General features: G+C 35.6%; 1 protein-coding gene across 1 annotated transcript in view; it reads left to right on the forward strand.

Moving 5' to 3' along the window:
- The window catches only part of DDX4 (DEAD-box helicase 4), an 86,025-nt gene that overhangs the window by 29,308 nt on the left and 28,990 nt on the right, over positions 1–27,727 (forward strand). Inside the window, exons 4-7 of the mRNA XM_089908864.1 lie at positions 14,523–14,600; positions 17,632–17,709; positions 19,957–20,007; positions 24,172–24,231. Coding sequence (XP_089764990.1) covers positions 14,523–14,600; positions 17,632–17,709; positions 19,957–20,007; positions 24,172–24,231 — 267 coding nt within the window. The remainder of the gene's footprint in view (positions 1–14,522; positions 14,601–17,631; positions 17,710–19,956; positions 20,008–24,171; positions 24,232–27,727) is intronic.

Consider the following 27,727-nt stretch of genomic DNA (forward strand, 5'->3'; position numbering starts at 1 on the left):
ATATTCATGGTTAGTTTCTATCATGTATACAGTGATCTATCAGTTTCATTTTTTCCTGATTCCTCTATCCTCTCCAGGATAGACTTGCCTCTCTAGCCTCTCATCCCAAGAATTACCCTTCACCTCTTTCGTGTGTCACCTTTCTTTTCCCTGAATCCCATGTTTTTTCTATCTTGATTCCCCTGCCTCCCCACTTCAGTGGAGCCCATTTTCCTGCAGCTTCTTGGGAAAGGAAGCATGGGAAAGAAATTTGAGAGATTGCAAATATCTTTACTTTCATAATTGATTCATAAAAACAGAAGATTGATTCCTACTTTGAGTAACATTTTAGGTTGGAAATAATTTTCCCCCCAAACTTTATAATTGCTTCATTGTACGTGAAATACTAGTGATGCTGCTTAGTTTGATAATCTGAGTTCTGGTCCTTTGTATATGACTTTTTCTAAACTCTTCTAAAGCTTTTAGGATCTTACTTTGTCTTCTGTATTCTGAAAATTTTATGATTGTGTAACTTGATGTGGAACTTTTTATTTATTATACACTTAGTGTATATAGACAGTGAGTGGGCCTTTTAAATCTGAAATTCATACCCTTTACTTATTTTCTTATTTTTTTCTCTGAGGATTGTTATAATTTCATTTGAATGTTATTTCTGTTCCCTTTGCTGGTTTTTAGACTTCTTTTTCCCTGTGTTTGTTTTGTTTCATGTAGGTGACTTTCTTCAAAAGTCTGGTGATCCTTGCCTGCCTTTTTGTATTTAAGAGTGGAACATTAAAAACTCAACCCTGTGCCTGGACACAGCTTCTTGACTGATGGGTTCTACTCTTAAGTGATTGGGCCAGGGCTAGGCTGTTTTGTTGGGGAGAGCAGTTTTCTTAGAGAGGAATCATGTTGTGCTTTTCTAGAGGATTTAAGTTTTTTAAGCTCTCATTTCTTGTTTCATCCTTCCCTCCTCTCTCTTTCCTTGTTGTATTGAACAGATCCTGTGCTGCCTTTGCTGATTTCTTTTTTACCCATTTTTGAATGATGTGAATTTTTCCTAGACTAGCTATTAGAAGTGTCAGGGAATTCTTATTCCTCTACTTCCCTGAAGCAGCCGTTCTTTTTGTGTGTGTGTTTTAAAAGATATGTTGTTACGTGTGCCTATTTTTTTGTGTGCTTGTAATTTTAACTTAGAAAAATGTTACTGTGCTGAAGATCTCATAATTTTTTCTTACCCCCCACCACTATGTTTATGACATATTCCTAATTGTTAATTGATTGCATTATTTCTAACTACTGTATGGTATTTCATATACTTTATCACGAAGTTTTATCTCCTCCCTATCCCCATGATGGACACTGTAATTACCTCTTATTCCCCTCCAGCACCACAAGGATGAACATTCTTTTACATGTCCCTTTATGGGTCTAAGTGAGAATTCTTTGGGTAATGGAATCAGGAGAGGAATTACAGGGTCATGGGGTGTATAAATACTTAATTTGATTAAATATTTAATAATTGCTTTCCAGAATAGCTATGTCAGTCTATACTCCCATAAGTAGGACCTGAGGGTTCTTATATTCCATTGACATTACTATTCAGTCTTGTGCTTTTAGCCAGCCTATTGGGTATATAGTAAAATCTCTGTTTTAAATTCGCTTATCTGATTATTTATTAGCTTAACTGTCTCTTCATATGCATGCATGTTATCTTTTTGGGTTTCCACTTCTGTAAGTTGCCTATCATACATTTAGTCCATTTTTCTATTGGGTTTGCTTTCTTCCTCTTGTTGATTGGCAGGCATTCTTTGTATGTTCAAGATTTTACACTTTTTTTCTGATTTAGACATTGTGAATATCTTCTTCCATTTATTATCTATCAACTTTGTCCATGATATTCCTTACTGATCAAAAATTTTAATTCAAAGCCATTAAATTAATTTTTTTTTTGCTTTCTGATTTGCTTTTGCAGTTTTAGTTAAGATGCTTTTCCCTACCTCTGTGTCAAAAAAGTAACCACCTAAGTTATCTTTAGAGTTTTACCTTTCACATTTAAATTTTATTCATCTGAATCTGTACTTTTAAAAAAAAATTCATGATGGCCATATTTGGGTGCCAAATCAGGACATAGTATATGTAGTATGAGTGTACATACAGGGCTCACAAAAAAGAATCTTTGACGTTAGGGTTTTTCTCGTCAACTTGGGCCATGGGTCTTCAGTGATAGTGGAGGTTTTTTTTTTTAAATCTTGGTAACATAAATGTAACATAAAATTTACTGTCTTAATCATTTTTTAAGGTAAAAAATGATTAAAAACTACTTTTTAGAGCAATTTTAGGGTCACAGCAAAATTAAAGGGAAGGTATAGAGTTCCCATAAACCCCCTGTCCTGACACATGCTCTGCTTCCCCAACTACCAACCTCCCCCACCAGAGTAGTACATTTGTTACAATTGATGAATCTACGTTGGCACATCATTATTACCCAAAGTCCATAGTTTACATTATGGTTCACTCATTGTGTTGTATATTCTGTGGGTTTGCACAAATGTGTAATGACATGTATCCACCATTATAGTATCATACAGAATATTTTCACTGCTCTAAAAATCCTCCATGCTCCACCCATTCATCCCTGCCCTCTCCTTCAACTCCTAGCAACCACTGATCTTTTTATTGTCTCCATAGTTCTGCCTTTTCCAGAAGGTCGTATAGCTGGAATCATACAGTATTTGGCCTTTTCAGATTGGCTCCTTTTACTTAGTAATATGCATTTAAGCTTCCTCCTTGTCTTTTCATGGCTTGATAGGTATTATTATTTTTTCTTTTTTCTTTTTTTAGTACTGAATAACATTCCATAGTCTGAATGTACCACAAGTTTTTTGTTTTTTTTTTTAAACATTCACCTACTGATGGACATCTTTGTGGCTTCCAAGTTTTGGCAGTTATGAATAAAACTGTTAGAAACATCCATGTGCAGGTTTCTTTGTGGACATAAGTTTTCAACTCCTTTGGATAAATACCAGGGAGCATAGTTGTTGGATGGTATGGTTAAGAGTATGTTTATTTTTGTAAGAAACAACCAGACTGTTTTCCAAATTGTGTCTGTAACATTTTGCATTCCCACCAGCAATAAATGAGAGTTCTTGTTGCTCCACATCCTCCTCAGCATTTGTTGTCAGTGTTATGGATTTTGGCCATTCTAATAGGTATATAGTGGCATCTTATTGTTTTAATTTGCATTTCTCTGATGTCCTGTCATGTGGAGCATCTTTCCATATGCTTATTTGCCCTATATTCTTCTTTGATGAGGTGACTGTTAAGGTCTTTGACCCATTTTTTAATTGGGTTTTCTTATTGTTGAATTTTAAGAGTTGTTTATTTTGGATAACAGTCTTTTATCAGATATGTCTTTTGCAAATATCTTCTCCCAGTGTGTGGCTTGTCTTTTCATTTACTTGACATTATCTTTCACGGAGAAGTTTTTAATTTTAGTGAAGTCCAGCTTATCAATTATTTCTTTCATGGATTATGCCTTTGGTGTTGTACCTAAAAAGCCATTGCCATTCTCAAGGTCATCTAGATTTTCTTCTGTTATATTCTAGGAGTTCTATAAGTTTTGCATTTACATTTAGGTCTGTGATCCATTTTCAGTTAATTTTTGTGAAGGGTGTAAGGTCTGCTCTAGATTCTTTTTTTTCTCTTCTTTTTTTTTTGCGGTACGTGGGCCTCTCACTGTTGTGGCCTGTCCTGTTGCGGAGCGCAGGCTCAGCGGCCATGGCTCACGGGCCCAGCCGCTCCGCGGCATGTGGGATCTTCCCGGACCGGGGCACGAACCTGTGTCCCCTGCATCGGCAGGCGGACTCTCAACCATTGCGTCACCAGGGAAGCCCTAGATTCTTTTTTTTTTTTTTTTTTAATATCATGTGGATGTCCAGTTGTTCCAGCACCATTTGTTGAAAAGATTTTCTTTGCTCCATTTTATTGCCTTTGCTCTTTTGTCAAAGATCAGTTGACTATATTAATATGGGTCTATTTCTAGGCTCTCTGTTCTGTTCCATTGATCTATTTGTTATTTTGCTAATACCACACTGGCCTGGTTACTATAGCTTTATAGTAAGTCTTGAAGTTGGGTAGTGTCAGACCTCCAACTTTGTTCTCCTTCAATATTGTGGTGGCTATTCTGGGTCTTTTGTCTTTCCATATAAACTTTAAAATCAGTTGTTGATATCCACAAAATATATAACTTGCTGCAATTTTGATTGATATTGAACTTATAGATCAAGTTGGGAAGAACTGACATCTTGATAATATGGAGTCTTCCTATCCATGAATGTGGAATTATCTCTCAGTCTATTTAGTTTTTCTTTGATTTCATTAACCAGAGTTTTATAGTTTCCCACATATAGATCTACATATTTTGTTAGGTTTATACCCAACAGTTTCATTTTTTGGGGTGTTAATGTAAATGGTAATGTGTTTTTTATTTCAAATTCTACTTGTTCATTGCTGGTGTGTAGAAATGCAGTTAACTTTTGTGTAATAACCTTGTATCCTCCAACCTTGCTGAAATTGCACGTTAATTCCAGGAGGTTTTTTTTCAGTTCTTTTGGGTTGTCTACATTGATGATCGTGTCATTTGTGAAAAAAGACAGTTTTATGTTGTATGTCTTCCTTCCCAATATGTATACTTTTTAGATAGAACTTCCAGTATGATGTTGAAAAGGAGTGATGAGAGGGCACATCCTTGCTTTATACCTGATATTAGTGGGAAAACTTTTGAGTTTCTCATTATTAAGTATGATGTTAGCTATAGGGTTTTTTTTGCTATACTTTATCAAGTTGAATAAGTTCTCTCATCTTAACAATTTTTAAGTGTACAGTTGAATCCATCCTTTTGAATATGGTGTGAAATAGAGATCATTTTATCTGCATATTGCAACCCAGTTTTCCCGGCACCATCTGTTAAGCATTCTGTCTCTTCCCTCATGATATCTGATGCAGATTTCATCTCATACAATTTTATTCTTTTTTTTTTTTTCGTCTTGAAGCACTGTCTTCATTGAATAGTAGTAGAAGTAACAAGCATTTAGGCTTTTCCTCATTTCAGTGGGAATGCGCCACATTTTTTATAATTAAAGTGTAATGTCTGCTTTAGGCTTCTGTTAATTTTTTTTTCATTCATGCCAAGGAAGTTTCTTTCCTTTCTGCGTGACTATTAGTTTTGTTCAGGAATGGCAGTTGAAAGTTAGCCAGTGCTTTTTTTTTTTTGGAATTACTGATTTCTTTTGTTTTTCTTCTTTAAATATGTTAGTGTAGGGAAATAAATGGATTTTCTATTTTATTTTTTAAATTAATTTATTTAGATTTTATTTATTTATTGGAGTATAGTTGCTTTACAATATTGTGTTAGTTTATATTGTACAGCAGAGTGAATCAGCAATATGTATACATATATCCCCTCTTTTTTGGATTTTCTTCTCATTTAGGTCACCACAGAGCATTGAGTAGAGTTCCCTGTGCTACATAGTAGGTTCTCATTCGTTATCTATTTTATACATAGTATCAATAGTGTATATATGTCAATCCCAATCTCCCAATTCATCCCACCTCCCCCTTTCCCCCTTGGTATCTATATGGTTGTTCTCTACATCTGTGTCTCCATTTCTGCTTTGTAAGTAAGATCGTCTATACCAGTTTTTTCAGATTCCACATATATGTGTTAATATACGATATTTGTTTTTCTCTTTCTGACTTACTTCACTGTGTGTGACAGTCTCTAGGTCCATCCGTGTCTGTACAGATGACCCCGCGTCATTCCTTTTTATGGCTGAGTAATATTCCATTATATATATATGTACCACATCTTCTTTATCCATTCCTCTGTTGATGGACATTTAGGTTGCTTCCATGTCCTGGCTGTTGCCGATAGTGCTGCAGTGAACATTAGGGTGCATGTGTCTTTTTGAATTATGGTTTTCTCTGGGTATATGCCCAGTGTTGGGATTGTTGGGTCATATGGTAGTTCTATTTTTAGTTTTTTAAGGCATCTCCATACTGTTCTCCATAGTGGTTATATCAATTGGATTTTTTTTTTTTAACTTGAACTAACTTCGTGTTCCTAGGATAAGTTTCTAGGATAAATTCATTCCTTGGATAAATATAGTTATTTTATTGCAGAATTGGATGAAATTAGGTGTTTTATTTAGCACTTTTTGAATTATATAAGATTGGCCTGGGGCTTCCCTGGTGGCGCAGTGGTTGAGAGTCCGCCTGCCGATGCAGGGGACGCGGGTTCATGCCCCGGTCCGGGAAGATCCCACATGCCACGGAGCGGCTAAGCCTGTGAGCCATGGCTGCTGAGCCTGCGCGTCCGGAGCCTGTGCTCCGCAACGGGAGAGGCCACGACAGTGAGAGGCCCGCGTACTGCAAAAAAAAAAAGAAAAAAGATTGGCCTGTAGTTTTCTTAAGTTGTTCTCATTTGATTCTGTTTTCAGGCTTTTCATTTAAAAGAAAAATAAGCTCTGGAACATGGAAATTACCTGCTTTTTATAAGTTTAGTAGAATTTGTCCACAGAAGTGTCTAGGCCAGGCCAGGTTCTTCTTAACTAAATAATTTTTTTTTATTGAAGCATAGTGTACACACAGATTCAGTATTTTTAATTGAGTAATATACATATCATAAGTGTACAGGTCACTGGAGTTTTACAAGCTGAACACTCCCTTGTAACCAGCACCCAGATCAAGAAAACAATGCATTATAGGAGAACCCTAGAAGCCCTCCTGTGTCTCCCTTCAAGGTACAATCCCTCTGTCAGGAGTAACTACTATTCTGATTTCTAACAGAGACAGGAAATCTTGGGGAAAGTATACAGAAACTTTAGTTGATTGAAAGGTATGTTAGTCTGTTTCTTGAGCCTAAAACATTTCCTGTTGACTCTAAGGGCTTGCCATTTCTTATACACAAGTTACTTTCTTATGTATTTGAGTACCATTGCAACATTTGCTTTATATGTTGATTCACTATAGAGAATGAGTGAGTACTTTATTCCTTTTTCCATTTATGTCTTAGTGATACAGCTTGGGAACTACCAGTCTTAGACCAGTGCTGTTCATTAGGACTTTCTGCAAGGATGCATATATTCTTTAGTTGTACTGCATTTGGCTGTTGAACTACAAGTTATATTTGATTGTTGAGCACTTGAAACATGACTAACATGACTCGTGCAACCGAGTAACTGAATTTTTGATTCTATTTAATTTTAATTAATTTTGAAGTTAAATAGTCACATGTGGCTAGGCACTACTGTATTATACAGCATAGCTTTAAAATTTGAGCCAGCTAAGGCATGGCTATTCTCATCTTGTACATTTGGGGAGAGCCTGGCAAACATTAGAAACTAGTGTTTGGAAAATTGTTAATTTTTCTGGCTGTGTCCTTGCCTGGAATGTTCTTGTCCTTGTAATGTCCCCTTCCCTTTTCTCTTTACCAAAAGCAAAGCTACTTCTTACTGTGATGCTGAAATTGGTACTTCCTTCATGAGGAGTCCCTTGAATGTCGGAGCAGTTAGATTTTTGAATAGATCTTCTTAAGTTGGCTTTGAGCTTTCCGTCATCTGAGAGCATTTGAGCTTTACCTATTTACTACTACCTGGAACTCAGAAGCCTTTAGGTTACTTGATGAAATGTTTAGCCTAATCAAGAGAGAAGGAAACTAGTATGAATTGTAATGCTAGAGGAGGAACGTACAGAAGAGGGATATGTGACTTAAATGTCTTTTAGCATTTTTTATTTTTGAAAGTCTTTTTTTTACCCTAATATGTGGCAAGTAGTGACAGTAAGAATTCAAAGAATAATTGTTACCTTGTGACTTTATTTTATTGATAGAACTTTTATTGAGGGACTTTTCATAAAAAAATACCTACTATATTAAAAATGTCACATTTGCAAATTATAAAGCTTCATAAATGTTTTGAACTACCACCCATTTTTAAGAACACTATTAACATTGTTATATTGTTTATGTATTATTTTCCTGTTCTGTTGTCCAGTCCCCATCCTACGTTGTTTCTTTCCCTTCCTTTTCAAAAAAAAAGCTTTATCACATATGTATGTCTCCCCAAACACTATATTTAAGTTTGCTTTTTTAAGTTTTACAAAAATGGTGCTGTACCATAAATAGTTTTTGTTCCGCAATTTGGATTTTTCACTCAGTATTCTTTCTTTATTCTTTATCTGTGTTGCCAATTGTTGTAGTTCATTTATAATTATACTCTGCTGTGTGAATCTACCATATATATAATACTATATAATATAGAACACAGTGTATGTAAAACTCTGTTGTGTGACTATATACCACATATTTTAATTCGTTTCTTGGTGCACATTTGAGTTGTTTCCTTTTTTATTGTTATGAACAAAGCTGCCATGAACATCTCTTTTTTTCCTTGTTTGCTAAGTATATGTTTTCAGTCATGAATGGTGTTGAATTGTATTATTTACTTTAATCTGTGGGGATAATTAGTTTTTTCTTTTCTAATCTGTTAAGGTTGTTAATTACCTTTTTAGATGTTCTGATGTTAAAATACCCTTGCATATTGGAATAAACCCAACTTGGTCATAGTGTTTTATCTGTTCAGTTACTGTTGGGCTTGATTCACTAATATGTGTTTTTGAGATTTTGTATCTACTTATGAGTAAGAGGGGTTTATAATTTTCTTCTGTCTTGTCATATCAAAATTACCATGGCCTTGTGGAATGAGTTGGGGTATAATTCCTCTTTCTATTTTCTGGTGGACTTGTATGACATTGGAATGATTTGTTCTTTGAGAGTTTGGTAGAATTCACCTGTGAAACTACATTTAGGTGTGATGCAGAGATTTAAGTACTGGTTCAGTTTCTTAGGACAATTTCGTTTGTTTTTATTGCTTCTTGAGTCTGTTTTGATGAGTTAATTTTCTTGGAACTTTTCTGTTTAAGTTTTAAATTTAGTAGTATGAAGTTGTTCATGGTAATTTTTATTTTATTGTGGTAAAAAGCATATGACATGAGAGTTACTCTCTTAAACTTTTAAGTGTACAGTATTACTGTTAACTACAAGGAAAGTGTTCAGCAGAACTCTAGAAACTTTTTTATCTTACATAATTGAAACCTTATATCCATTTAACAGCACCTCCCGCTGTTTTTGAGGTTATTTCCTTTTTAAAAAAACTCCAAATACTGTTCAGTTATGTCTTTTCTTTCTTTCCCTTCCCCCTGCCTCCATCAGACTTCTAGTGATTTGTCACTCTGGCAAGTCTTTACTGGTTTCTTTAAAAAAATTTTTTTTTTAATTGAAGTATAGTTGACTTAAATGTTGTGTTAGTTTCTGGTATATAGCAAAGTGATTCAGTTATACATATATATACATACATATGTTCTTTTCAGATTCTTTTCCATTATGGTTTATTACAAGATCCCGAATATAGTTCCCTGTGTTATACACTAGGACCTTGTTGTCTATTTTATATATAGTAGTTTGTATCTGCTAATCCCAAACTCCTAATTTATCCCTCCCTCCCCTTTTCCCTTTGGTAACCATAAATTTGTTTGTATGTCTGTGAGTCTGTTTCTGTTTTTTAAATAAGTTCATTTGTATCATTTTTTTAAGATTTCACATATAAGGGATATCATATGATATTTGTCTTTCTTTTTCTGACTTCACTTAGTATGATAATCTCTGGGTCCATCCATGTTGCTGCAGATGGCATTATTTCAGTCTTTTTTATGACTGAGCAGTATTCCATTGTACATATATGCCACATCTTCTTTATCCATTCATCTGTTGATGGACATTCAGGTTGCTTCCAAGTCTTGGCTATTGTAAATAGTGCTGCTATGAACATTGGGGTGTATGTATCATTTTGAATTAGAGTTTTCTCCAGATATATGCCCAGGAGTGAGATTGCTGTATCATATGGTAACTTTATTTTTAGTTTTTTAAGGAACCTCCATACTGTTTTCCAGAATGGCTGCACCAATTTACATTCCCACCAGCAGTATAGGAGGGTTCCCTTTTCTCCACACCCTCTCCAGCATTTATTATTTGTAAACTTCTAAATGATGGCCATTCTGACCCATGTGAGGTGATGCCTCATTATAGTTTTGATTTGCATTTCTCAGATAATTAGCAATGTTGAGCATCTTTTCATGTGCCTATTGGCCATCTGTATGTCTTCTTTGGAGAAATGTCTATTTAGGTCTTCTGCTCATTTTTTGATTGGGTTGTTTGTTATTGAGTTGTTTGTATGAGCTGTTTGAAAATTAATCCCTGGTCGGTCACATCATCAGCAAATATTTTCTCCCAGTCCATAGGTTGTCTTTTCATTTTGTTTACGGTTTCCTTTGCTGTGCAAAAGCTTGTAAGTTTGATTAGGTCCCATTTGCTTATTTTTGCTTTTATTTCTATTGACTTGGGAGAGTGATCTAAGAAAACATTGGTAAGATTATTTCAGAGAATGTTTTGCCTGTGTTCTCTTTTAGGAGTTTTTGATGTGATTTGAAAAGGGATATTTTTTTAAACTTTCCCTTTCTGGTATTTCATTGTTAGTGTAAAGAAATGCAACAGATTTATGTATGTTAATCTTGTTCTGCTACTTTGCTGAATTTGTTTATCAGTTCTAGTAGTTTTTGTGTGGAGTCTTTAGGGTGTTCTATATATATTATGTCATCTGCATATAATGACAGTGTTACCTCTCCCTTTCCAATTTGGATATCTTTTATTTCTTTTTCTTGTCTGATTGCTGTGGCTAGGACTTTCAATACTATGTTGAATGGAAGTGGTGAGAGTGGGCATACTTGTCCTGTTCCAAATTTTAGCGTGAAGGTGTTGTTTTTCACTGTTGAGTATTATGTTGGCTGTGGGTTTGTCATAAATTGCTTTTGTTATGCTTAGGTATGTTCCCTCCATACCCACTTCGGTAAGAGTTTTTTTATCATGAATGGATGTTGAATTTTATCAAATGCTTTTTCTGAGTCTATTGAGATGATCATGTGGTTTTTGTCTTTTGTTTTGTTGATGTGGTGTGTCACATTGATTTTGTATGTGTTGAACCATTCTTGTGACCCTGGGATGAATCCAGCTTGATCATGGTGTATGATCCTTCTTATGTGTTGTTTGGATTCGGTTTGCTAATATTTTGTTGAGAATTTTTGCATCTATATTTGTCAAAGGTACTAACCTGTAATTTTCTTTTTTGGTAGTGTCTTTGTCTGGTATCAGGGTGATAGTGGCTTCATAAAATCACTTTGGGAGTATTCCCTTTTCTCGGTCTTTTGGAAGAGTTCGAGAAAGATTGGTACAAGTTCTTCTTTGTATGTTTGATAGAATTCTCCAGTGAAGCCATCCAGTCCTGGACTTTTGTTTGCAGGGAGTTTTTAAATTACAGTTTCTATTTCACTTATAGTGATCAGTCTGTTCAAATTATCTGTTTTGTCTTGATTCAGTTTTGGTGGGCTGTATGTTTCTAGAAACTTGTCCATTTCTTCTAGGTTGTCCAATTTGTTGGCATATAATTGTCTATAGTATTCTCTTATTTTTTTTTGTATTTTTGCAGTGTTAGTTGGTATTTATCCTCTTTCATTTCTTACTTTGTTTATTTTGGGTCCTCTGTCTCTTCTTCTTGGTGAGCCTGGCCAGAGGTTTCTTGATTTTGTTTATCATTTCAAAAAAACCAGATCTTGGGCTTCCCTGGTGGCGCAGCGGTTGAGAGTCCGCCTGCCGATGCAGGGGACACGGGTTCGTGCCCCGGTCCGGGAAGATCCCACATGCCGCGGAGCGGCTGGGCCCGTGAGCCATGGCCGCTGAGCCTGCACGTCCGGAGCCTGTGCTCCGCAACCGGAGGAGGCCACAACAGTGAGAGGCCCACGTACCGCAAGAAACAAAAAGCAAACAAACAAACAAAAAAAAACCAGATCTTGGTTTTATTGATTTTTTCTTTTTTTTTTTTTTTTTTTGTGGTACACGGGCCTCTCACTGTTGTGGCCTCTCCCGTTGCGGAGCACACGCTCCGGACGTGCAGGCTCAGCGGCCATGGCTCACGGGCCCAGCCGCTCCGCGGCATGTGGGATCTTCCCAGACCGGGGAACGAACCCGTGTCCCCTGCATCAGCAGACGGACTCTCAACCGCTGCGCCACCAGGGAAGCCCTCTATTGTTTTTTTAATCTCTGTTTTATTTATTTCCTCTTTGATCTATATTATTTCTCTCCTTCTTGTGACTGTAGTTTTTGTTTGTTCTTTTTCTAATTCTTTTAGATGGTAGGTTAGGTTGCTTGTTTGAGAGTTTTTCTTGTTTTTTGAGGAAGGCCTATATCACGATAAACTTCCCTCTTAGATTTTGTGTGTTTGTGTTTTTGTTGTCATTTGTCTCAAGGTATTTTTAAAATTTCCTCTTTGATCTCACTGTTGACCCATTGGTTTTTGTCGTAGCATGTTGTTTAGTCTCCTTGTAATCATTTTTTTCTTGTTTCTCTTTCTGTGGTTGATTTCTGGTTTCATGCCATTGTGGTCAGAAAAGATACTTGAAATAATTTCTATCATCTAAAATATGTTGAGGCTTGTTTTGTGTCCTGGTATGGGTCTAACCTAGAGAATGTTCCACATGTGCTTGGAAAGAATGTGTAGTATGTATATATTTTGACCATAATGTCCTGAAAATATCAATTAAGTCTAACTGTTCTATTGTGTCATTTAGGATCTCTGTTGTCTTATTGATCTTCAGTCTGGAAGATCTGTCCATTGATGCCAGTGGGGTGTTAAAGTCTCCTACTATTATTGTATTCCCATCCATTTCTCCCTTTATGTCTGTTAGTATTTGTTTTATGTATTTAGGTGCTCCTATATTGGCTGTATATATGTTAATGAGTGTAATATCCTCTTCTTGTATTGATCCTTTTATCATTATATAGTGTCCTTCTTTAGCTTTCTTTATGGCTTTTGTTTTAAAGTTGATTTTGTCTGATATGAGTATTGCTACCCCCACTTTCTTGTCATTTTCATTTGCATGAAATATCTTTTTTCCATCTCCTCACTTTCAGTTTATGTGTGTCCTTCATCCTAAAGTGGGTTATTGGTTTCCTAAAGAGCTAGGTTTTGGTTTTGTTGAGCCACTATTATATGTTTGTTTCTCCTATTTCATTAATTTCTGCTCTTACCATTTTTTTCCTCCTTTACTTTTGTGTGATTTATTTTGTTCTTTTTCTAACGTTCCTATTAGTTGAGATGGCTGTTTAGCTCATTAATTTTGAGTTATTTTATTTTTGAGTTCCTTTTTTTGTATAAAAATTTAAGTTCTGATATATGTCATTTTTATCATACAATTCTAAGTATTTCTAAAGTTCCATTGTAATTTTTTTCTTTGCGCTATGTTATATAGAAGTGTTTTAGAAATACATTTCCAAATGTAAGAGGATTTTAATCAAGTTTTTTTGGTATTTAATAATTTCTAATTTTTTAAAATTGAAGTATACTTGAGTTATAATACCATATTAGTTTCAGGTATATAACAGTGATTTGATTTTTTTTGGGTTACACACCATACAAAGTTAATATAAGACATTGACTGTATTCCCTGTGCTATACATTACATCCCTGTAACTTATTTATTTTATAACTGGTAGTTCGTACCTCTTAATCCCCTTCACCTATTTCGTACCTTCCCCCACCCCTCTCCCATCTGGCAAACCACTATTTGTTTTCTGTATCTGTTACTCTTTTCTGTTTTGTGTATTTGTTTGCTTGTTTTGTTTTTTAGATTTCACATATAAGTGAAAATATACAGTATTTGTCTTTCTTTTGGTAACTTCCAAATTGATTGCATTGCAATTAGAGAATTTTGTGTATATGATATTGATTTTTGAAATTGTTGAATTTGCATTTTGGCCTTCCATGTGGCCAGTTTTTATGAACATTCTATTGTTGAATGTCAACTTCTTTAATGTTTTTAGTTCTGTGAGTGTGCACAGTGTTCTGTGAATGACTGTAATTTACCTGTTCTCCTTTGATTTTTTTTTTTTTGGCTATTATAGACAATGCTTATAAAAACATCTTTGTGTGTATCTGTTACCATCTGAGTATATCCACAGGGAAAATCATACTAGTATACTTCCAAAAAGTATTTTCTTTTAAAATCAGGATCAAGATTGATCCAGTTTATAGTTTCAATATTGTATATGATTTGTGCTTGTTTCGCTATGTCCTTGATTAGTCTCAGTATTAGCAAACTGTTTTCCAGTCAGTTGTGGTTGAGAAAATTATATCCTTTTTTTGATTTCCAATTTCTTTAATTATGAGTGAGAGACACTTTTTTTTTCTTTCTTTCTTTTGGAGAACTACCTATTCTTATTCATAGCCCATTTTTCTACTAGGCTTTTCATCTTTCTTAGTGCTATATAAAATTCTTCCTTTACCATGTGGATGGCACTTTGAGAAGGTTTAAAGTTTGCTTACCACCAAGGTATTTTTTTTGTTATTTTGACTTGCTTCAAATGTTATTTGCTTTAGAAATGGATGATGGATCTTCTCGAAGAGATCGTTTCATGAGAAGCAGATTTGCTGCTGGGAGGAGTTTGGGAAACAGGGGTAAGTATCTTTCCTTAATCTTCTGTTAAATAGTTTTGAATAGTGGAATGAATAGAGGCCTTTATGGCTGTTTAGTGCAAGGTAAAATCTTTTATAACTTAGTGTACAGTAGACTTTGTTGGGATAATGAGTTTTTTTTTTTTTTTGATGTCTGTTATTTTTTGCTGCTTTACTTTTTTTTTTTTGCGGTACGCGGGCCTCTTACTGCCGCGGCCTCTCCCGCTGCAGAGCACACGCTCCGGACGTGCAGGCCCAGCGGCCATGGCTCACGGGCCCAGCTGCTCTGCAGCACGTGGGATCCTCCCGGACCGGGGCACGAACCTGTGTCCCCTGCATCGGCAGGCAGACTCTCAACCACTGTGCCACCAGGGAAGCCCGCTGCTTTACTTTTTTTAAGATAGTAGGCAGTAGTTAAATTGATTAGATAGATTGGTTAAAGAGAGTTGCTTCCCAGAGCTTCTTCAGGTGTTGGTGATTATTGTTCCCAACAATTGGCATGGGAGGAATGTTTGTAAAAGCTCCAAAGATTATGGTGTGAAGGACTTCTTTCTTAAGTTTTATATTTCTCAAGAAGAGGAAGTATGGAAAGCAGTTCTGTTAGCTCATTAATATTAAGAGGTTATTTTCCAAAAATTGGAATTTTTTGTTGTTACTTTTAGAGCAACCAGTGCTAGATATGACAGATAATGACCCAGCAAAATACCTTCCTCCAGTCCATTTGATATTAAAATGCTGAAAATATTCTGCATTATGTTTTATTATAGTGCAACAAAATATTTATTATTAGAACCTCAAATTAAATGGTCATATGGATTTTTAAATAAATTTATTTCTTTTATGGGATGCCGTAAGCTAGGGTTAATTGGCAGTTTTAAATATACATGACACTTATTCTTGAATTTATTATTATTTTTTGAAAAGCGTCAATCCTTCTAGATATTTTTATTCATTGGAAACTAAAGGTTGATGCGTGTATTTCATTTGCCATTTGGAAAATTTAATATTTTTAGATACAGTTAACATAAATGTGAACTTTCATGTTTTGACATGTTTCTGCTACTAATGGAAATACTTTATTTGTTAAATATGCCTATATACATTTTGGTTTTTAAGCCTGCGTATTAAGTAAGAGTTGTTGATGTCCGGAGCCTGTGCTCCGCAACGGGAGAGGCCACAACAGTGAGAGGCCCGCGTACCGCAAAAAACAAAACAAAACAAGAGTTGTTGATGATTTGGAGCATGTAGTTGTGCTAAGAGGTTGAAGTGTGGGTTTTGTTTGCTACTACTAAGATTAGAAATACAAATACCTTAATATTATACTCAGGGAACTATTTAATATTTAGATATATTTTAAAATCCTAATTTAGAATGGGTTATAATACTTTTTGATGAAGACTTCTAAACATTGTTGAATAAAGCCTTTTTAAATGAGAAAGCCATCACTGAGAGAGACTTTACTATAAATTGTTAATTCCATATGTTGTAGGTTGAAATACATTAAATTTCTGATCAAAACTCTTTGTAAATGTTAATACTTTAAAAAGTTATCTTTGAAAAGAATCTGAAAAAGAATAAACATATGTGTATGTATAACTGAATCACTTTGCTGTACACCTGAAACTAATACATTATAAATCATCTGTACTCCAATAAAATTAAAAGAAAAAAAGAAAAAAAAGTTATCTTTAATACTACGTATAATCCTGGAAATTCATAGAAGACCCATGAGTATAACCCCTTTCCCGAATGATCCATTTAACATTTTCGCTATTTTCAATCTCTGTGATATTTGTTCTCAGAACTTGCATATCTAGTCACATAGTTTTGAAATTGACTCTTAATTGCTTAACATATATATTGATTAGCTTTTTATCTTCTGTGAAGTATGGCCTAAAAAGCCTTAACTTCCTGAATCACACACTTCTTTAGAATCTGATGAAAATACTGATAGTTGCATATATGCAATTTTGCATTTGGCATTAGGAGTTTCACAGATCCCTTAACTCCTCTGCACTAGGATATTACAGATGGAGGTAAGACAGTTTATGAGGATCACAAGATAATGATAGTTATCCCAATGATAGTTTGAAGTGGCAGTTTATGATGTTTTGGATGTCTGTTCTAAGTTTTTGTTTTAAATACTTGTGCTGCTTGCCATAGCAACTCTGCCCTCAAAATTCTTAATTTAGTGGTAGAGAAACACATGGAAAGAAATATTGCTAAAAAAGAGATATACATAGTGTACTGTGGGAATGTGACTGAAGGATTGACTATGGCTGGAGGACTGAAGGAGGACTTCACTGAAGAGGTGGCTTTTGAGCCCGGCTTTTGAAGAGTGAAAAGAATTTTGCTAGGAAAAATAAGAAAGCAGGGAATGTCATGCTGAAGGAACAGCATGTAGGAAGGTAGAAAATATTAGAAGTTCACAATGTGGAGTATGGGAAGTTGTTTTATGAATTAAAATGTTGGGCGTTCAGAGCCATGTAGTGGGGGATAAAGCTAATAAGGCTGATATGAGGACATACTATGGAGGGGTGGGAGGTAAAGGGGAGTGGTATTCATAGCATTTTTTTCTTTATTATGTAGTCCCTTCCTAATTTTAATTTTAAAAAGTGGAAAGACTGAGAGCGGCTGAAGTACTAGAAAAATGAATAAGTAACAGAATAATTACAGGACAGCAGTGTAAAATTTTCAGTAGCAATGACTTTCACATAGGGGTATAATGTAAGTAGCTATCAGGGTGAGGTTTCAATATATAGAAAATCAGAGTTGAATTTCTTGATTAAAGGTCACTAGTAAAATAACACCTAGTAGACACTTGTATTTCACCAATAGTTTATTTGTTTTTACTTTGGTGTAATTTAATGGTTTTAAAAAGTTGCAGGTGTATTTTATCTTTATAAGTTCCTGTACTACTCTCTCCCTGTCTTTGGGAGTTCCCTTAACCCACAGATTCATTTAATTCCTAGTTATTGATGGCACACTTGATTTTGTATGTTGAAGAGTTTTAACTCTCTCTGAACTTTTTCAGATCCTGGCGAGTCTAATACAAGAGAGAATACATCCACAGTGGGTGGCTTTAGAGTTGGAAGGAGTTTTGGAAACAGAGGTAACCTGCTTATGATATCTTACAATCAAAACTTAAGTGACCCCAAGTTTTATAGTCTTTGAATTCTGTTTCCCTTTAATATACATAGAAAGTGTGTGCCTTTCCCAAGACTTTATGGAGATCACAAGGGAGTGCTTTCACTTTCCTAGTCATAGTTTAGAGCAGCAGTTGCTGCTTTGGATGTGTCTGCTACTCTATTTCGCTTTTTTTTTTTTCTTTTTAATAGCCATGCTACTTGCTGCAACATCTCTTCAAATTGATTTACCCCACAGGTGAACCCCAGTTCTTTTCTACTATACTCATGACTTGCTTTCCCTGCTCCCACAAGCAAGAGATCTATCTTATACTTCCAAAGGTGAATCTGAGTCGCCATCTTTACTTGAGCAAAGAACCAGTAGAAGCTTTGAAATTACATTTTTTTTCCATAAAAACTTAAAAAACTGTAAAGTAGAACTTAGGTAAGAGTTTAAGATCGAGACCAGTAGTGTGTAGGTGGAAGACTTTCTCAAGCATTTTGGAGACCCAGCACTTGACTTTTCTGGGAGAGGTGTATGGAGGGGAAGGGGCAATTGTAGAGGGCAGTAGAACGTAATCCTTTTCTGAACCAACTTCAAAGATTGCAAATGTTTAAATGAATAAAATAACTCAAAACTCAAGTTTTGTGATATATAGTCTTTTTGTAGGGATTATCTTTATTTTGAAATTACATATCTGTTCAAGGAAAAAGTGTCATCCAATCATATATTGAGGCCAAAGGGTACTTATTTTTTATATGCTAATTGGGTATTAAATTTCCACGAGGTTTAATGCTGGAGGGTACATAGGTTTGTTGAACCTGAGATGTTAAATGACTTGATATGTAGACATTTTGCATATATATATATATTTTAATTTATTTTTTATTTATTTACTTTTGGCTGTGTTGGGTCTTCACTGCTGCGCAGGCTTTCTCTAGTTGCAGCGAGCGGGGATTACTCTTCGTTGCGGAGCATGGGCTCTAGGCGTGCGGACTTCAGTAGTCGTGGCACGCAGGCTCAGTAGTTGTGGCTCGCGGGCTCTAGAGCACCGGTTCAGTAGTTGTGGCACGCAGGCTTAGTTGCTCCGCGGCATGTGGGATCTTCCCTGACCAGGGCTTGAACCCGTGTTCCCTGCATTGGCAGACGGATTCTTAACTACTGTGCCACCAGGGAGGTCCCTGCATATAAATTTAACATCTGTCGAGCAGTAACTGATTGGTCTCTGTAGTACCAAAGCCATAATTTAATGTATTTTATTATTTAGGTTAGATACTAATTGATAGGCATTGCATATTGACATTAGGTTTTTTTTGCGATATGTGGGCCTCTCACTGTTGTGGCCCCTCCCGCTGCGGAGCACAGGCTCCGGACGCGCAGGCTCAGCGGCCATGGCTCACGGGCCCAGCCGTTCCGCAGCATGTGGGATCTTCCTGGACCGGGGCATGAACCCGTGTCCCCTGCATCGGCAGGCGGACTCTCAACCACTGCACCACCAGGGAAGCCCTGACATTAGTTTTAACTTACATTATTCCCTGAGTATCTCTGCAGTAAAGATCATTTTATTAAGGCTCAAATTTTTAAAATTTTATGAAATATTTTGATGGATGCTTTTAAAATGAATTTTAGAGATATATCTATATGCTCCAGAGATGCATAAATCTGGAGATACAAGTTTTTATTAAATGAGAAATTTGAAAGCAGAGCTTGATGAAAGATTTTTCTTTAAAATTTTATAAACAAAAAGAAGTTGGCAGAATTTCCTTGTTATTGAGAAGGGGAAAATTATTGAATATTGGATTATAATTTAGTTGTATTGTCCTCCAGCAGATGAAGAGATTACAAGTTAATTTATAAAGTTTAAAAAGTTTTTATATTTTGAATAGAAAGTACATAGTGGTTATAGTGATATATATATACACACACAGCCATGTACATATAGAGGAATATATGACATTTGAGGTAATATAAGATTGGCTGGTATTTTATAAACTGACACAGGAAGAAGTTGTCATACAATGTGTATGAATTCTCATTCACTATTTATATATACAGTTGTATGTGGTTTATACTGTTTTAAAGGGGCATCAAAACTAGAAGTCCCTGTAAAGAGAGTGTTTCTTTGTTTCTGTGTTTCTCTTTCTTTCTCTTTTTCTTTCTTTCTTTCTTCTACAAAGGTATAGGTAATTGTTGTTTTCAGAAATGTGCAAGTTTAATTTTATATTTTTTGTAGGTTTTTCAAATAACAAGTTTGAAGAAGGTGATAGCTCTGGTTTCTGGAGAGGTAAGTTCATTGTTTTTTGTAGTGACTTTAAGAATTTAGTGTCCAGAGTACATGCTAAAGAGAAACTAAGATTAATTATCTTAGTCTGTTCCAGTTCTATTTTATTTAAACCCGTTTTATAAAGCAGCTATAGCCAGAGCCTTAACCAAGAGTTCAGCCATCCTAATTTGGCCTATTGTCACCTGCCTTAATTAATCTATAAAGTGCAACTTTTGAATGCTGTGCTTCCTTAAGAAAAAGAGGATAGTAGAAAGAGCAAGTCAAGAATTAGAATTTCAATAAAGATGTAAAAAAAAAAAAAAAGAATAGCTAAAACAATTTGTGAAGGAAGATTAAAACGGGAGGAATTAATCTACCCAATTTCAAGATTTTGCAGTAATGATGGAGGGTAGATACACAGATCAATGGAATGGAATAGAGAACCCAGAAATAGACTGACATAAATGCATTTAACTTGTTTTTGATAGCAGTGCAAAAGCTATCAAGGAAGAATAGGCTTCTCAAAAAATGGTACTGAAACAGTTGGACATCCCTCAACAAAAACAAACAAACAAAAAATGAACCTTAACCTAAACCTCCACACCTTACATAAAAATTAAGTCAAAGTGGATCATAATCTTAAATGTAAAAGCAGGACATTTTTAGAAAAAAAAATAGAAAATCTTTGGCATCTAGAACTAGGTGAATAATTCTTAGACTTGACACTGCAAGTATGATCAATAAAAGCAAAAACTGATAAATTGAATCTCATCAAAATGAGTTAAAAATGCTTCATAGAAGATCCTTTTAAGTGGATGAAAACTAAAATTACACAGTGGGAAAACATATTTGAAAATCCCATATGAGACAAATGACTTGTATCTATACTATACAAAGAACTCTCCAAACAACTTAAAAAAATCCAACTAGAAAATAGGCAGAAGACAGGAACAGATATTTCATGGAAGGGAATATACACATGGCAAAGAAGCACATGAAAAGATGCTCAACATCATTAGCCATTGGGGAAATGCAAATTAAGACCATAATGAGATATCAGAGAATAACTAAAATTAAAGTATAGTGACAACATCAAATGCTGGTGAGTACGTATAAAAATTATATCACATCACTGGTGGGAAAATAAAATGGTTTTAGCCTGAAAAAAAAATGAATCAGAATTCCAGTTTCATATATAAATATAGTTTGAGACATGTAGGTCTTTATTCAGGTTCATGAGACTGTGGATCACTGCTGAAATCAAAGACATTTCTGTCAAAGGTACTGACACTCTGGTTTGGAGGAATACAGAGAATGATGAGAATAGAGTAATGTTACCATAAGGTAGACTACAATAATTAACATTACTTTTCCAGGAGAGCCTGGTTGAGTAGATTTGGGTGAGGCCCTGGAACCTGTATTTAAAAAGCATCCCTGGTGACTCTGATGCCTCTTTTGTTTGGTAACCACTGATCTATGGAATCTTTATAACATAATACACTTTGGAGTTCCAGACTTTATTTCATGTCCCTGCTCTGCTATCTGCTAGTTGAATAACATAGAGCAAGTTGCTTAATTTCTCGGAGCCACAATTTCCTCTTCTGTAGAATGGAGACGATTCATTTTATAGCTTGTTAGGCACACTAAATGAGAATGTGTGTAAAAGCACGAAGCTTAGTCCCAGACACATACATGGTAACCAGTAAATGTCATCTATCTTCATTAAATATTTGAAACTTGATCTTAACTGTGATTCTCAAAATCAAAACCAAACCTAGACCTGATCACCTTAAAACCCTTTTGGAACATGGTGGGGTTTTAATATATCACTTAAGACTGCTTCTCCAAACTACTGTCAGTCTCATTCTCCCTGCTTTTGTCTGCTTTTTCTCCTATCCTGTTTTAATGAAAACATGTGTAACATACAACTAATATTTGAGAGAAGAAAAACATCACCATTTTTATCCTTTTCCATTTCTCCTTGTCCTAGTTTTCCAACTTTTAATTAGTATTCAAGATCATTTCTACTCACCAAAGACATTCCTTCCCCCCCAGTTGACTCTTTAGTGATGAGCCAGAGTGCTTTTGAGCACAAATTCCAATTTCTCACAGCACTTGAGAGAACTTCTCTCCTCCAGAATGGTCTACTTTCTTCCTTTGATCTATTTACTTCTTCTTTTTTTTAACATCTTTATTGGAGTATAATTGCTTTACAATGGTGTGTTCGTTTCTGCTTTATAACAAAGTGAATCAGTTATACATATACATATGTTCCCATATCTCTTCCCTCTTGTCCCTCCCCCCCACCCTTCCTTTCCTTATTTACTTCTATTCTCAGTTTTAGTTCGCCTAAACTAAAAAACTATGCATATTCCTAAAAATTTCTTTCACTCTCACAGTTGTTGGCAAGCCCAGGAGCAGGTTTTGCTATCATTATAGAAGCTTTTTCTCTGCACACAGATGTATAGAGTGTTTTGTGGTTATTTTCTCTGCAATCTCATGTCCCCTAGCTGGTATAGTATAGCGATAAGGAGCTCAGACACCTTGGATTTGAGACCCGGATGCTCCTCCTGTCAGTTGTATTATCTTAAAAAATTCTGTATTTCTTTTTCTCTGTTTATAATTTGAGGATAATACCCACCTCGTAAGGTTTTTGTGAGGACTTAAAAAGTTAAAACAGACTTCATTTAGAGCAGTGCCAGACAGATACTAAGTTCTATTTGTTGTTATTACTATTATTTTTATATAATTAATAGATTATAACTGATCTTGGGATCATCGTCTCATTTTTGTTTGCGCTTGGCTTTATTTTTTAAGCTACAGAAATTATTTTTTTAATTTTTAATTTTGAAATCATTTGACTCAAAAGAAGTTTCGAAAATAGTACAGAGGGTTTCCTCCACCCTTCTTCCAATGTAATTGTACCCTTCACCCAACTGCTAATGTCATCAGCCTATTTTAATTCCCAGTGTGGTAAAAATAGCTTTGGGCTTGTTTTAGAACAGTTGGCCAAAGATTATATGAGACCTTTTTCTCCTTGTCAGGCCCCAGATTAATTCATAGGTTTTTTTTTTTCTGTAAGGCAATAAATATTAGCTAACATCATCATTATTCCAGAATTATTATTCCAAGAATCTTTCCAAAATTCTTTCTTTACTGTTCAGCACGCTTGTCATATTATATCTTGCTTCTAAGAAAGTTGTCTTGATGTTAGATGGCTCTTCAGGAATATTTGTCAGTTGTTGATGTCAGCTCAAATAGGAGCCTGCAACAAGAGCTCTGGGCCATTGTTTATTACAAAACAATATTAATTGAGTAGATTAGTACTTTTGCGCAGAAACTTAACTGATAGCTTCTACTCTGTTCAGCCATTTGTGTCATCACTGGGACCTAAAGTTCTCAGGTGCTAAACGTTAGTGATATGTACAAAGATCCCTTGAAACCATCTCGGTATTTCCCAAACATGGCTTTTTTGGAATCTTCTAGAAAGCTTAAAGTTATTAGTAAAAGTTATAATTTTTTAATTTAGAAAAATCATTCCTTGCTGTCACTCTGCACGTTCAAAATAAACATCTCTGGGGGTGGGCTCTTTCCAACTTACTAATAATTTTTAGGCAGCCTTCAGTGTAGTGATCCTCATACCACTATTTAGAAACCCTGGTAATGTTACTTGATAATGTCACTAAAAACAGAAAACCAGGATATCCCCCAATTTCTCCATTAAGATGAATGGGAGAAAGTTTGCATATATTAAAAAAACACTGACATCTCAGATTTATTAAGAAAGGCAAGTTACAGAAATAATGACATTATAAGAAGAATAGTCATGCATTTCTGAGATCCCCACTACTTAATGGTTAGATATTTCTGAAACTGTTTCTAGTTAAACTGATATTTACGAAATTCTTATTTTTTGGCTGTGCTCAGAATTCGACAAATTATACGCTTAACATTTAATATTTAGATATATTAGGTGATTTGTATAGGGAATTGACTGAATAATGTCTTTGTATTTCTGTGGTTACAATTATTTTAAAAATTAAAATGTTCATATTTTAACTTATAAAGATTTTTATTTTTTCTTACTAATTTCTCTTGTGACAGTGCTATTCCTTAGATGCTACATTAATGTAAATACTAAAGTAATTATTTAGATGCTATTCACATGTTAAATTTTTATTCAAGAGTCTAACAATGACCGTGAAGATAATCAAACACGGAACAGAGGGTTTTCCAAGAGAGGCGGTAAGGACCATGTTTTGGAACAATTTGTACTTAAGACAGAGATACGAAACTGAAAACTACATTCCTTTTTATGGCTGAATACTACTATTCCATTGTATGTGTACTTTTTTTTTTTTTTTGCGGTACGCGGGCCTCTCACTGTTGTGGCCTCTCCTGTACTTTTTAAAATCCATTCATCTGTTGATGTACACTTGGGTTTCTTACTACTTTTGGCTGTTTTGAATAATGCTTCTGTGAACATTAATATACAGTTATCTGTTTGAGTCGCTGTTTTTGCATTTTTGGGGTATATGTCTAGAAGTGGAATTGCCAGGGAATGGGACTGTGGTAAGTTAAAATATGCCACAAAATTTCTGCTCTTACCAAGAATCAGCCTTTTTTTTTTTTTTTTAACATCTTTATTGGAGTATAATTGCTTTATAGTGGTGTGTTAGTTTCTGCTTTATACAAAGTAAATCAGTTATACATATACATATGTTCCCATATCTCTTCCCTCTTAGATCTCCCTCCCTCCCACCCTCCCTATCGCACCCCTCTAGGTGGTCACAAAGCACCGAGCTGATCTCCCTGTGCTATACGGCTGCTTCCCACTAACTATTTTACGTTTGGTAGTGTATATATGTCCATGCCACTCTCTCACTTTGTCACAGCTTCCCCTTCCCATATCTTCAAGTCCATTCTCTAATAGGTCTGTGTCTTTCTTCCTGTCTTACCCCTAGTTTCTTCATGACCTTTTTTTTTTCTTAGATTCCATATATATGTGTTAGCATATGGTATTTGTTTTTCTCTTTCTGACTTACTTCACTCTGTATGACAGACTCTAGGTCCATCCACGTCACTACAAATATCTCAATTTTGTTTCTTTTTATGGCTGAGTAATATTCCATTGTATATGTGTGCCACATCTTATTTTTTGGTTTTTTTTTTCTTTTTTTTTTGCGGTATGCAGGCCTCTCACTGTTGTGGCCTCTCCCGTTGGCGGAGCACAGGCTCCGGACCCGCAGGCTCAGCGGCCATGGCTCATGGGCCCAGCTGCTCCGTGGCATGTGGGATCTTCCCGGACCGGGGCATGAACCTGCGTCCCCTGCATTGGCAGGTGGACTCTCAACCACTGTGCCATCAGGGAAGCCCTGTGCCACATCTTCTTTATCCATTCATCCAATGATGGACACTTAGGTTGCTTCCATGTCCTGGCTATTGTAAATAGAGCTGCAATGAACATTTTGGTACATGACTCTTTTTGAATTACGGTTTTCTCAGGGTATATGCCCAGTAGTGGGATTGCTGGGTCGTATGGTAGTTCTATTTTTAGTTTTTTAAGGAGCCTTCATACTGTTCTCCATAGTGGCTGTATCAATTTACATTCCCACCAACAGTGCAAGAGGGTTCCCTTTTCTCCACACCCTCTCCAGCATTCACTGTTTGTAGATTTTTTGATGATGGCCATTCTGTTGTGTGGTGATATCTCATTGTAGTTTTGATTTGCATTTCTCTAATGATTAATGATGTTGAGCATTCTTTCATGTGTTTGTTAGCAATCTGTATATCTTCTTCGGAGAAATGTCTATTTAGGTCTTCTGCCCATTTTTGGATTGGGTTTGTTTTCTTGTTATTGAGCTGCATGAGCTGCTTGTAAATCTTGAAGATTAATGCTTTGTCAGTTGCTTCATTTGCAAATATTTTCTCACATTCTGAGGGTTGCCTTTTGGTCTTGTTTATGGTTTCCTTTGCTGTGCAAAAGCTTTCAAGTTTCATTAGGTCCCATTTGTTTATTTTTGTTTTTATTTCCACTGTAGGAGGTGGGTCAAAAAGGACCTTGCTGTGATTTATGTCATAGAGTGTTCTGCCTGTGTTTTCCTCTAACAGTTTGATAGTGCCTGGCCTTACATTTAGGTCTTTAATCCATTTTGAGTTTATTTTTGTGTATGATGTTAAAGTGTTCTAATTTCATTCTTTTACATGTAGCTGTCCAGTTTTCCCAGCACCACTTACTGAAGAGGCTGTCTTTTCTCCACTGTATATTCTTGCCTCCTTTATCAAAGATAAGGTGACCATATGTACGTGGGTTTATCTCTGGGCTTTCTATCCTGTTCCATTGATCTATATTTCTGTTTTTGTGCCAGTATCGTACTGTCTTGATTACTGTAGCTTTGTAGTATAGTCTGAGGTCAGGGAGCCTGATCCCTCCAGCTCCATTTTTTGTTCTCAAGATTGCTTTGGCTCTTCGGGGTCTTTTGTGTTTCCATACAAATTGTGAAATTTTTTGTTCTAGTTCTGTGAAAAATGCCAGTGGTAGTTTGATAGGGATTGCATTGAATCTGTAGATAGCTTTGGGTAGTAGAGTCATTTTCACAATGTTGATTCTTCCCATCCAAGAACATGGTATATCTCTCCATCTATTTGTATCATCTTTAATTCCTTTCATCTGTGTCTTATAATTTTCTGCATACAGGTCTTTTGTCTCCTTAGGTAGGTTTTTTCCTAGATATTTTATTCTTTTTGTTGCAATGGTAAATGGGAGTGTTTTCTTAATTTCTCTTTCAGATTTTTCATCATTAGTGTATAGGAATGCCGGAGATTTCTGTGCATTAATTTTGTATCCTGCTACTTTACCAGATTCATTGATTAGCTCTAGTAGTTGTCTGGTAGCATCTTTAGGATTCTCTATGTGTAGTATCATGTCATCTGCAAGCAGTGACAGCTTTACTTCTTCTTTTCTGATTTGGATTCTTTTTATTTCTTTTTCTTCTCTGATGGCTGTGACTAAAACTTCCAAAACTATGTTGAATAAGAGTTGTGAGAGTGGGCAACCTTTTCTTGTTCCTGATCTTAGTGGAAATGGTTTCAGTTTTTCACCACTGAGAATGATGTTGGCTGTGGGATTCTCATATATGGCCTTTATTATGTTGAGGAAAGTTCCCTCTATGCCTACTTTCTGCAGGGTTTTTATCACAAATGGGTGTTGAATTTTGTCGAAAGCCTTCTCTGCATCTATTAAGAGGATCCCATGGTTTTTCTCCTTCAATTTGTTAATATGGTGTATCACGTTGATTGATTTGAGTATATTGAAGAATCCTTGCATTCCTGGAATAAACCCCACTTGATCATGGTGTATGATCCTTTTAATGTGCTGTTGGATTCTGTTTGCTAGTATTTTGTTGAGGATTTTTACATCTATGTTCATCAGTGATATTGGCCTGTAGTTTTCTTTCTTTGTGACATCCTTGTCTGGTTTTGGTATCAGGGTGATGGTGGCCTTGTAGAATGAGTTTGGGAGTATTCCTCCCTCTGCTATATTTTGGAAAGTTTGAGAAGGATAGGTGTTAGCTCTTCTCTAAATGTTTGATAGAATTCACCTGTGAAGCCATGTGGTCTTGGGCTTTTGTTTGCTGGAAGATTTTTTTTTTTTTTTTTTGCGGTACGCGGGCCTTTCACTGTTGTGGCCTCTCCTGTTGCGGAGCACAGGTTCCAGACGCACAGGCCCAGCGGCCATGGC

This window comes from Delphinapterus leucas, chromosome 3, assembly GCF_059928025.1.
Source record: "Delphinapterus leucas isolate spDelLeu-1000000601 "Yukka" chromosome 3, BTC_Dleu_Yukka2, whole genome shotgun sequence".
NCBI classification, from domain to species: Eukaryota; Metazoa; Chordata; class Mammalia; order Artiodactyla; family Monodontidae; genus Delphinapterus; species Delphinapterus leucas.